Genomic DNA, 13112 nt, shown 5'->3' with positions numbered 1-13112 from the left:
TAATAGTGTTATAAGGTACTGCATTATTAATGCAATTATAAAGAGAAATATTGTATTACGGTTGCAGTACTTTATGTGACAAATAGAGGTCGTTTTAAAACTCCACAGGGACAATTAATTATAACTCTGTTGAGGCAGTTTTATAAGAATGAGAAGGGGTATGGGAGTGCATTGGTTTATCTCGCAGCACAGTTGGCCGGATAGCATTATGCTAAGTGCAGTTCATAGTAAATGCTTACTTGAATATTTGCTGTAGGTTGGTGCAGGTTAGTGCCGTAAATCTATAGACACGGGTGTTTCTGGATACTATCCGTTTTCTGTATAGATAAAAAATGAATTTTTATCAGGGGATTATTTATGACAGTTTTTTTAGCAACCCATGATGAAATTCTATTACTATAATGCTAGGGGGTGAACTGTGTCGGAAGGTGAAGCAGTGTGCTCCCATCCCCCTTTATTTTGAAAAAGATCTCTTCAGTTATTGAGCTGATGAGGTTTTGGAGATATACTTGTGTGCCAGTGAGAGGCCTGAGAGGACTGTGGCAGATTTTTTAGAAACCCTTTACTGATGACGGATAATACCCAGAAACACGTGTCAACAGATTTATAGCAGTAACCTGCATCAACTTTGGTGAAACATTCCAGCAAATATTTGAGTAAGCATTTATTGTGAACTGCATTTACCATAATGATAAGGGGTAAACTGTGCTGGGAGGTGAAGCAGTGTGCTCCAATTCATCTTTATTTTGGTCCATATTTTGGAACTTAGCAGCATTTTTGCATTTTCTAAGGGCCATATTTGCTCCTTATTGTGGGGGTGCTTGTATGAAAGGACTAGGCAGGCACCAGTAGTGAGGAACACGTAAAGCAAGAAATTTACATAAATACAAATATAAACCAGATGTATTGCTTTTAAAATATCTATATAAATGTGCCCATAGTCACATATTAAGTCTGATAAAAAAGCAGTAAAATGCTTCCTTGCTGAGATATATACATATATATCATACTGTATTTGTTTTAAATGTTCAGCAAAAATACAAACGTAAGAATATAAAAAAAAGCAAAATCTTCCCAACCCAGAAAGTTAAAAATAACTCAAAACATTTGTGGCAGGTGATAAACAGCTCAATTATGTGAGTTAACATCTGAAGGCGACATTTAGCACCTTGGCAGATTTTCATCCATTTACACCTTTTGTTTAAACCTGGCACCAAGGTGGAGTCAGGCGTAGGCCAAAATGAAAGAATAACAGCAGCCTTTGGTTTTTGCTTTGATACATGAGGCAAGACATCACCATAGCAATAAAGATATATACCGTGTTTACAACCTGCGTATGTGCACTGTTTAGGCAGGAAGACAAAGTTAATTAGTACACATTACAGGAAGTTAACCTGCCATAGAAAGAGAGATTAAGTGCTTTGCCCAGAATCACAGGATGTTCAGCTAACGCCCAGACTTAAAGGTAGTTCAGCTAACGCCCAGACTTAAAGGTGGTTCCCCAGCTTCAAGATTGACACCTTTGGCTGTGGTAGTTACCACACCCTAATCCCACACACTCATATTAAATCTTAAAGAACTATTCTAAGAGTTCATTGGTACTGTGTGCTTACATTAACCTAATGTTGTCATTTGGACTGTATCAGTACTATAAGCTTAAATTAGCTTTATGTTGGTGTGTTTTATTAAAGCATAAATATAATTGCAGCTGGCCAGGATAACTTAAACACAGTGTATTATAGTGTAAGAAAATAAATGTATGCATAAAGCAACAAATGCAGCCCTGGGATAGGGGTTCATTTATATAAATTCAGCCGACTTGGAGGTTAACAACATTTGATAACAAATGTAAAACTTACACTGTGGGCAGCTTTGTATAAAATGTTCTTAAATAGGCAACTATATTAGCAAATAAAGTCCATATATTCCTTCTAACATTAGGAGAAGCACGCCATGGTGAGATATGGAGCCCAATGTATTCGTTATGGTCATAGGTTCAAATCCCTACATGTGGACTGAACCTTTTATCCTTGTGAGGTCGATAAAATAAGTACTGTTAGGTAATATTAAATAAGTTTTATTTAGCCGAAAATGCCCACGGGTGAATGTATGCTTTACAAATACATGAAAAAGCTATATACAGAGGGATTAAGGCAATACAGTCCGCATTTAGCAACCAAATAAGTAGGGTAAATTGTTAATCTATGTGTAGTACACAGAACCATACAACCCCTCTCTACTCCAATTTGAAATAAACTTTCAAAACAACATGTATCACTAGTGGTCCAGCACTCACAGAATTGTAAACAATATGTCCGGTTAGTGAGAGTTCAGCATATGTACTGAAGGCACATCTAAATATTTGCTACAAAACGTAAATCACTGCATCTGACGAAAGTGTCGCAGATCAATTATTCTTTATTCATGTTCTTCATTTAAAAAAGCCATTGCATAGTAGATACAGTAGCCAATGCTTTTCGTCCTACACGGACGTCTTCAGGGCTACAAAAAATACATACAAAATATTTACAATATGTACAACCATATACTTTTTTTTTAAAACAGGCAGTGCTGTATTTCTACACACTTATTTTAATTTACTCAAAATTCTATAAACACAAAGTGCTTCATATAAGTAGTCCTAGGGTTAGTACAATACAAACCTATACAGAGTAATACAATTAGCCAAACACGCTATCATGATTAGACATCTTCTCTTCATATTAATATTGGAAGCTCTAAGCACCAATTTTATGTATGTTGGAAAACTTTCCTAATGAGTATTCAAAAGTTCCTTTTTTCATACATTTCATATATTACTGTCTAATGTTATTATTCAAGCAACTTAAAAGAGAAGTCTTATATTGAATCATATCTCCAATACGTATACAAAGGTCTTCGTTACAATTTGGAAATGTGCTTTCTCGCCCTAAGTGTGCCGGGTATGCCAAGACGTTGGTCCCGGGCTAACTGTGCCACTGGATTCAAGCTATCCTGGCTGATAAGGGGTGAAACCCCAAAACCGGTCCTAGGATGCTTGTTTCCGGTCCAGGGAGGACCTGGCTTAGCAGTTCGGGCTGGACTGTTCCCATGAGGCACAGGGTCAAGACTGATTTGCATATAGCCAGGTTTAAACTAGGGTGGCATGGTGAGCAAAAGAATGATGGATTTAACCCAGATTTCTTGAGTGGGGTGAATGTTTTGATTTGTTCTGCATTCCGTGCATCAGTTGTGTGTCTTTTGTAGTAATATATATCTAGAGCCAAATAACAAAGTAGTAAAAATGTAGCGTTGGTGATGTATATAAACATTATTTTTATTTATATTTTACAAAAATAAAGACGTTAAAACCATAAAACACGCAAAATATTACCAAATGTTGTGTGTTTTACAGAGGAAGTTTACAGGTAAAAAACTAGGCCCGATCTAATGAAAAAATATTTCCAGCAAGTAGTAATCACCAGAATTGTTTGATTTTATTGCAGGACAGGCGCTGTGTTCAGTGAATGCTAAAACAAGCAACAAAATATACACATAAAGTCCGAAATGCAGTTGTAGGGTAGGGATTTCTTTTATATTAATTTACATAAAGTTTCTAAAGGGGAAAAACATTCTGTGTTTAAACTCATAAAAAGATGCAGCGGCTACGTTAGGCCGGTGCTGCTAAGAAGGGGGGGCGCTGAGGGGGGTTTGCTACCTGGCACTAAAATACACTACAAACGCATAGACAGCATAGCAGCATGCCTAAAGTGTAATAATAACAAGTGTGCATGCTTAAAGTGTGGTTGGCATAATAACAGATGTACGGTGTAATAGTAACAAGCGCGCACTTGCCCCAACAGACCTTAGCAGCCTTTTTTTACATATAACCACATGAAATATACAATAAATACTGTTACAAAATAGAAGAAAGAAAATGTACACACAAGGCCAGCAAAAAAACGCAAGTACATTACCAAATAAAACCCATGTATTCTCACATCGGGTGAACATGTTTTGTAGCCAAAGTGCATTCAGGCGATAACAAACAAACAAAAAGAGCAAAAAAGAACTCGAGCAGCGCGCGTGTCCCTGCTCGTTCCTGCAGCAATACTCCATGGGAGTTAACTGGTAAGGAAAGGTGGGACATGCACCAACCATCAGCCATTAGCACACTTCCATTTTTAAATGACACACATAAAAGCCATTACTAAGCAAAGGAGGAGTCAGACCCCACAAAGTAGATACAACAGACCGCCTGACAGCACAAGCGTTTTTTGGGCTCGACCTAAAAACTAGGGCAGCGTAAAGTGAATTTAGCACAATTGTGACTCAGATACAAAGACACCTCCCGTTTGCCTGAATTACCAGCAAGTTGCGATTGTAACCAGCAAAACTTACTGCCCTAGGGGCTCTGTATCCACGATTATCTACTCCACCTTTATCTCAGAATCAAAAATAAATAGTAAAAATAACACCATGGCGTTCTGTTCAGATACAGTTTCACTGCACACTTTTCTTCACACAACTTTCATCACCAGAGTTGCCAAACCACTGGGTCATTTCACAAAAACTGAAAGCGACTGGATTTGCCAATTCTTGTTAAGCTAATCCCTTCTCCCCTATTACTTAACCTCAAATATGTTTTATTTTTGCTCCTTCCTCCTTCTTTTCACTTCTATCATCTTTGTTATTTCAATTTAATTATATGGAGATTTTTGTATCCTGAGGTAATGAAACTGAAAATAATACATCTCTTGGCATGGCCCGAGAATGATTTAACAAATAAAAGTCACTCACTTGTCATTTGGGATGGACTCTGATATCTCAGCCAATCACATTCTTTTTGCAGGGCATCGTGTCTGCCTGGGGGAACGGCTGGCGAGGACTGAGCTCTTCATCTTATTCTCCACTCTTCTACGACACTTTACATTCCACCTGCCTGAGGGCGTGAGGACAGTTAACCTCGACTTCATCATGGGAACCACATTGCAACCACTGCCTTATCAAATCTGCGCTCTTCCAAGATGGGCTCCAAGTCATCACCCTGCAGAAGAGCCTTAGCAGAGGGTCACTTCCATCTAACTTGATTGCCTCAGAACAACAAGCATTTCCAATGCAATAGGTCTCACATTTACAAGAGTTTGAGCTATTGGCATTGTAAATGACAATGGCAATAGCTTAAACTCTCGCAAAAGCGAGACCTAACACATTGCAAATGCAATTTTTGGAAAGTGCCCTATGCCGCGCTTTCATGCTAATGCCGGCCACGCCCCTTTCTGTAGACGAGGCACGTCTAAAGCCACCATTAAACTGAAAGCGCCGCATGGGGAGCTTTTACAAAAAAAGCATCTCTTTGTCATGTTGACATATGCTTTTTTTTGTAAAAGTACCCCATGCCGCAATTTCACTTTAATAGCAGCTGCGCACCATACTTTAGACGCAGCTCGTCTAAAGAAAGGGGTATGGCCGACATTAAAGTGAAAGCACCATATGGGGTGCTGTTAAGAAATATTTGCAATTCAATTGGTCTCGCATTTGCAAGAGTTTTAGCTCAAACTCTCGTAAATGCGAGACCTATTTCATTGCAAAGAAGTGGCCACAATTGTCCCGGGCTGCTTTGAAAGTGAAAGCGCACATGGCGCACTGAATGTTGCAGAATAGCATATCGTGCCTGCAATACCAGAAACGAGTGCTTGCAGGCTAAATAAACATAACGTCTAACAACATAAGTAAAAGGGTCTGTCCTCATGGGAGGTTACAAATGAAGACAAGGAAATTTTGCTGAAAGATAGGAGAAACTGCTGAATAGATTTACACCAAACTTGGCATGAAATTAGAACTTCTCTCAGAAAACGTGCTTAGTTAGGTTCAGTATAAATCTGTTGCCTAGTTCTTTAGATATTCACATTTAAGAAAGGTGATGGTCAGGATTTAAAGGGTCAATACCTTTGTATATCTTGTCAGTAAAAAACATTTGTTAATTTGCTTATAACCTTGACAACTTTTGAAGAATATGCCTAAAATTTGGTAGATACTATGGACATTCAAATTATTCTAAGTATTTTCAAATGTGTGCATATCCACAAAGGTGGGGCAGTTAAAGGGGTGGGGCAGTTTTCATTTCCTAAAATGTTTGCCACTGTGCTGTAAATCTGCACAAACCTTGGCAGATGCTAGGAGGGATTAGTTTTCAATCGGTATGTAAGTTTATTCCAAATCCATATGGTTGTGGACATACATCAGGGGGTGGATCAATAAAATGTTAATTTGCTTACAACTTTAGCACTGTTTGATCAATCTGTGTGAAGTATGGCATGAATTTATCAAGTGATACCCAGAGCAGGTTTCCAATGGGAAGCTAAGTTAAAACAGGGAATACGTTTGATTTGCTAATAACGTTGGCACTGTTTGATGGATCTGCACAAAAGGTAGCAGGGGCTTACTGTGTTTAACATTCTTTTAGTATTTTTAAGCTCATGCAGATCCATCATGGGGACCCGAGTTATAAATGAGGGTTGAAAAAATGTTAATTTGCTAATCACATTGGCACTCTGTGATGAATCTGCACAGAATTTGGCAGAAGCTGGAAGCTGTGGATTTTAAGTGCAATGTTAGGTTTTGTGCCAATCCATCAAGGGGCAAAGTTAAGAGGAGGAGGAGCAATACAAATTTCAATTGCTTATAACATTAACACTGTTATTAATCTGTACCTATTATGGTAGGCAGTTAGAGAGTTACCCCAAGTGCAAGCGTTTCTGGTTGTGGGCAGATCCAATGGGGGTGAGGATTTATAGAGGTGATCAAATAATTATTTTATTTACTGCTAACCTTGACTCCATCTGATGGATCTGTACAAAATGTGGCAGAAACTTAACATGTTTAGCCTACTTTTGGTTTTCTCGATTTCAATCAGGACCATCAAGGGGGAGGGAATTTTAAAGAAGGGTAAAAGAAGTGTTCATCTGACATTATTTGATGAATGTGTACAAACAAAATGTGGCACACGTTTAGTGGGTTTAGCTTATTGTTGGTTATGTGAAGTATTGAGAAGATCCATCGGGAGGGTGGGGCAAAGATAAATGGCAGGGCAATTAGTGTTTCCCCACTGAAAACATGGATGCCATTCAATTAAGCTCCATGAAGTTTGGCAGCTAGCAAACTTAGCCCAGTACAAGGCCAGAGAAGCTCTGCAACCAACCCTGCAGCACCCCTGTAATGTAGTTGGACAAAGGACCTGGCCGAAGGCTGTGCCTCAAGCAGATTGGGTACATGGCAGGTTGTGTGCTGAAGGGGTTGGGCTCGACAGAGGGCCTTTCCCTGCAGCCATTCCGAGCAGTGCACCAGTGGCGTAGCTAGGGGGGTCGATGGGGGCGGTCCTCCCCAGGCGGCACTATTTTGGGGGCGGACAAAGGCATTCTGATAAGGCTCTGCTTGCTTTCGTGGACATTCGGGGACGGGCAGAGAAGGAATAGGACTCGGGCAATGTCCTCTTTTTTTTTGTGCTGGCAGCTGTCCCCCCCTCTCTTCCTATTATTCCCTCTCTTTCTGTCTTGCTCGTCACTTACTGAAAACCGTAACTTGAAGAAACGGTTCACCACCTCTTTCCTTCTTTCATTTAGTTGCTTCCCTGTGAAATGGATCCAAAAAAGAAAAACACTCTTGCGGGAAATTCCCTTTTTCTGACATTTTTCTATTCCAAAGTGCAGCGGGATGGAGAGAAATAGAAGGTTTTAATTATGAAAAATAAATACATAATGAAATAAAGCAAGACAGAGTGGTTGCAAAGTGGCCAGATTGGTTTTATTCACATCCAAACACATCAGCCTCACCTTACAGACTCTGCAGTGAAGCGCTACTTTTGTTTTCTCGTCTTTCTTTGAACAGCATTGTTGTCCCCATGTGGGGAAGTGCACCATTCCTGGAGGTACTGCAATACCTGGTTGATGGATGGATTGGAAAACAAAATGTGTACCATGGCTCTGTTTATGGACGTGGTCTTTTTAAACCATACTGTTTACGTTTATTAAGAATATAAGCAATGGACATTGAAACGGTTCCCTTCAGGGCCCTGTAGTCATGTCCTTAACTTTTCAGGTAAAACCACTCGCTGATTTCTGAATAGTGAGTGAGAGATCGTTAAGGTAACCATGTTGTTTCTGCTTACATTTCACATGCTTTACTTAATCTTGCATTCCCTATGAGTGTTTGCTTTTACATTTTGTTTTAGGCAGCATATTACTCTTCTCAAGTGCATAATTTGAATTGAGCCACACCCAAGAGTTTATAGCGGGCACAATTAGGTTGTAGCTGAAGGCAGTGCGAGTTTCTCTCAGTGGGTCAGTATGGTGTTCAGTGGGGGAGAGGATGTGGCACTTTGGCCAGAGCTGTCGAATTTGGAACTGGGGAACTGGGTTCAGCCTTCATGACCAGTCCACCAGACCACTCTACTGAGGGAGCATATTCCCATGCTAGACCTTAGAAGGCCCCACTAGACCTTATAAGGCTTGATGTCTTAGCACAAGCAGGTGTACCCTAGTGGTGTCAATTGTGAGTTAACATTGAAGGCCTGTCCACCACAATCCATACTGAAGTTCATCTCCAGTCTTGCGAGCAGGCCTACGATTCAGCACACCCTAGAGCAACAGTGATCTAGTCACTGTGACTGTCACTGAGGTCACATGAACCTTGAGCAGGTTAGGGCGGTGCAAACGGTGTGACCGCACTGGGTACCTATTTCGGGTGGGTGCGTAGTGTTTGCAAGTATATTATGGTTTAAAAAAAACATGCTGCCACCTTCCTGGCCTCCAGCAATTTTCAGAAACAATAAAAATTTCATGATAACTTCAGTGATTAATGTTCTTCCTAGAGAGAGATCCGAGTTTTGTCTAGTGGAAGGGTTGATTCCTGGAAAGATAGCACAGAGGGTTAATATGCCTGCTGCAAAGAACATGTACCATGCAGATCACAAAGTGCACTGCTTTAATCGGGGGACCATGATGAATGGTCATTTAATGTCAGCTGTAGATGATGGATCCCTGAACAGTGTCATGTATGTCCATGTTTGCATTGTGCTGAGGGGATTACCAGGTAATTGTTCACGCAGCTCTCTGATGGATATCACATGCGGTCTTTCTGAGTCCCCAGATAGATCATGCAGTCTGCGTGTTCTCTTTTGTACTGCCAGTCACTGCCAATCACCGGTGTATTCAACTGTGTAGCCTTGGACCGTGTCATGTATGTGCATGTATCTTGCATGATCGAGGTAACTATTAGCGGTGATAATACGTGTCTCTCGGTCCTCTTTCAAGTGCTTGCCGTCCTTTTTCCCCAGCAACACCCCCCCCCCCAGGGGCGGCAATCTGAGAGATAGCCCCGGGCGCCACAAGCTCTAGCTACTCCTCTGCAGTGCACAGCAATAGGAGTTGAGCAGCATGGTTTGGACTGCCACGGTGCTTAGGAACAGAGCCTGAATGCTAGCCCCACTGCAGCAGGCGAATCATAAAAAAAAACAATGAAATTCAGTTGTTGTTCTTTTGATCACTCTTTTGTTTGTTACTGTACCTTTGCCTAATTGGTATTTTGAGCATTGTGGGTAGTGCAAATTATGGCATGCGTTGTGAGCGATACAAATTTTCCTTTACTGAGAACCAAGTACCCCACTGTAGAACTTGACTCTCTCAGGGTAGTGAAGCAGAGCAGTCCATGGCCTACTTGGGGAGGTAGTGAGGTCTGGGTACCGACAACTTAGTTATAAAAAATGAAAAGCTCTTTATTACACACACTACTAAATACTATACATTAATTACGAATAAGGTAGATGAAATATTTAGTGAAGTTCACAAACCCAGCAAGCACAGAATACATAATTATGAATCCACCTATAGTAGATACAATAAAACAACAAAAGAGGTGCTATAATCAATAAGGCAGGCCGACTGGTTCTGCCAAGGTGTCACCCAACAAAAATCACATGTGGGAATTTACTTTGCATGTAAGTATTTAAAAAAAATAAAAAATAACACTAGTTTGATGTTATTTTAAAGACAAAAGGGGTAAAGGTGCAGGTAAATGTAAAGGGGGTCGGGTCATTTTGGGGTTCCTGGGTGGGTAGAGGTTAAGCATGGGGTAATGGTGTTTTTAGGATTATGGGGTGGTTAGAGGTGGGGTGATTTTAGGGTTAAGGGGTGGGTAGAGGTAAATGGAGGTATGGGTGATTTTTGAGTTAAGGGTTGAGTAGAGGTAATATGGGAGATTTTAGTGTTAAAGGATGGGCAGATGTAAATGAAGGTAATAGTGATTTTAGAGTTAAGGGGTGGCTAGAGATAATGGGAGTAAGGCTGATTTTAGGGTTAAGTGTTGGGGATAAGTAAAGGGGAGTACGGAGGAATTTAGGGTTTAGGGGTGTACAGAGGGAGGTACAGGTGTAATTTTAGGGTTAATGCGTTACTAGAGGTAAAGGCGGGAATGGTTTATTAAAGTTCAGCAGGGGGTCCAGGTAAAGGAAGGTAACAGCTTTAAAAAAAAATAGGGGCTTGGAGTAGTTACACCCCAAAACAGACCAAATAAAAGGGGGTGTTTGAGAGTAAACCCCCATAAAACAAATATATATATTATATATATATATTATCTACTGGCGGTCGCCAGTAGATAATTATAGTTAGGACCGAGTTCCCATAGGAAATCTGAAAATTCTATTTTGAATAACTTTGGCGCCGGTTGACTTATCTTCATGAAATTTTCAAAACTAATGGGGCGCTCTGCTCAGCTCCTACCCTGAAAGTCTTGGGGTTATTCGTCAAGCGGGGGCTGAGAAAAAAGGGGGTCCCAAAACGCGTTTTCCCCATGCATTTTCCCATAGGACCTTTAGTCGAAGGTACAGCCCGAACGGCTGAACAGAATTACTTGAAATTTGGCAAAGAGGTAGTCCTCAGGTCAGGCATGTGCCTTTTGCATATATGGTGTCAATCTGTTCAGTAGTTCCTGAGAAAATTGCAGTTAAAAGTACATAAATATCTATATGCGCGCACCGTGCACGCACGGTGCTCGCACGGGGCCCGCACCAAATGTCCGCGAGCGTAATTCTGATTGGTGTTTAGATGTCAGTCAACATTCCAATCGGTCGAAATCAGGAAGTGTCGGACGCCATTTTGTGTGTGACAGTGAAAAAGAAAGGTGGAGAACATGAAAAGGGGGCAGGGTAGAGAGTTCCTGATCCCCTAGCCTTTGTCAGGGGGTCCCCGAAGGACCCCGAAGGGTGAAAAAAACATTTTTTTTTTTCCCCAAAAAATCTCGGGGTGCGCGCACGGTGCGCGCACCCCCCAGCCGCCATTTTGAGTTTTAGAGGTAGAAGAGAGCTAAAAACACAAGTGGAGAACATGAAAAGGGGGCAGGGTAGAGAGTCCCTGACCCCCTAGGCCTTCTCAGGGGGTCCCTTAAGGACCTCGTAAATCAAAAAAAAACATTTCGTTTAATAAAAAAAATTGCCGGTGCGCGCACTGTGCGCGCACGGTGCGCGCACCATGAAAAACCCTTAAAAAAAAAAAACATTTTAAACTGTTTATAAGTTTATAGAAGATATCAACTATGCTGTTCAACTTTATCCAAATAAAAAAAAAAAAGAGCTGAGCCATTCCATATTACAGGATACAGTCAATCTATAACTATATACATAGGTAGTTTATTGTAAAATAAATATATAAAAAATATATTAATACATTCATAAATTAGCATTTAAAAAACCTTACAAATTCACTAAAAAAAACATAGGTTTCACACACGTTATAGTTAGAAATTAGCATTTAAAAAACCTTGCAAATTCACTTAAAAAACCATAGGTTTCACACACGTTATAGTTAGGAATTAGCATTTGAAAAACCTTGCAAATTCACTGAAAAAACCATAGGTTTCACTCACGTTATAGTTAGGAATTAGCATTTAAAAAACCTAGCAAATTCACTGAAAAAACCATAGGTTTCACACAGGTTATAGTTAGGAATTAGCATTTAAAAAACCTTGCAAATTCACTGAAAAAACCATAGGTTTCACACATGTTATAGTTAGCTGGACATTTCACTCGTACAAAACCATTGAAATTCCCCCGTTATAGTTAGTTCAGCTAACTATAACTCGCGCGACCGCAATCCACTGCTGATGACGTCACATATTACATCACTCATGACATGGTCAGTGACATCACTCATGACATCACTGATGACATCTCAAATGACATCACTGATGACATCTTTGATGACATCATCCAGTGAATATGTGTCTTTCTGAAAAATAAATATTGTTTATATATGTATATCTAAAGGTTAATGGAAGAATAAATGGGTAAATAAGTGTCTAAATGGATGGTTTTTTTGTAAAATTAATTGTACAACTGACTTATTAACAGTATCTTAGTGAATACAAGTATTAGTGAGTAATGTTTAAATATTTAGATATCTGTATCAGTGTCTCACTTTGTGTATAAGTGGCTGCATGGGTTGGTGAGTAGCTACATGAGTGTGTATAGGGGTTATTAGTTCGTTTTTAGAGTATCAGTATGAGTGTCTGTATGGTTCAGTGGGGGATGTTACTTAGCGTATAGATGCATGAATGAGTGACTCACTGTTTGTATGTGTTTTGAAGACAGTATGTGAGCAGGACAGTATCGGTGGATGAGTGTGTGTATGGGTGAGTAAGAGAGTGAATGACTGTCTCAATAGTGTCTTTATGAGTAAGTCCATATGTTTTAAACTAGTATATGTGAGTATTGATGTATATAAGTGAGGATATATGAGAGTGAGAGATTGGAAGAGTTCCTGTATAAATAAGTATGTGTTTCTGTAAGTGATTGTTTAAGAGAGTAAGTATGTGTACGTTTCTGTAGAAGTAAGTGTAGTGGTGTGTGTATAGCTGTATATGCAAGTAAATGGATGTTTATGTGCATGTGTGAGTATGTGTGTGAGTAACTCTATGTATGAGTGTAGGTGTGTAACAGGATGTATAGGTGTATGAGTACATATGATGACTGAGTACATGTATGAGTGACTATATAGAAGTGTTGATGAATGAGTGGTTGCGTATGTAGATTTTGGAATCACTGAATAGGTTGTTCTAACTGGTATTGGTATCTCTATAGTTTT

The 13112-nt window shown here is 39.9% G+C and overlaps 1 protein-coding gene across 1 annotated transcript in view; it reads left to right on the top strand.

Moving 5' to 3' along the window:
* The window catches only part of LOC146786207 (cytochrome P450 2J5-like), a 438174-nt gene extending 431911 nt beyond the window's left edge, over window positions 1-6263 (top strand). Inside the window, exon 9 of the mRNA XM_085635784.1 lies at window positions 4832-6263. Within this exon, the coding sequence (XP_085491910.1) occupies window positions 4832-5043 (212 nt within the window). The 3' untranslated portion in view covers window positions 5044-6263. The remainder of the gene's footprint in view (window positions 1-4831) is intronic.
* Window positions 6264-13112: the final 6849 nt, after the last annotated feature.

The sequence above is a fragment of the Triturus cristatus genome, chromosome 11 (assembly GCF_964204655.1).
Source record: "Triturus cristatus chromosome 11, aTriCri1.1, whole genome shotgun sequence".
In the NCBI taxonomy this organism is placed as follows: Eukaryota; Metazoa; Chordata; class Amphibia; order Caudata; family Salamandridae; genus Triturus; species Triturus cristatus.
Note: the sequence above shows the minus strand (reverse complement) of the source record. Positions and strands in the feature narration are given on the sequence as shown.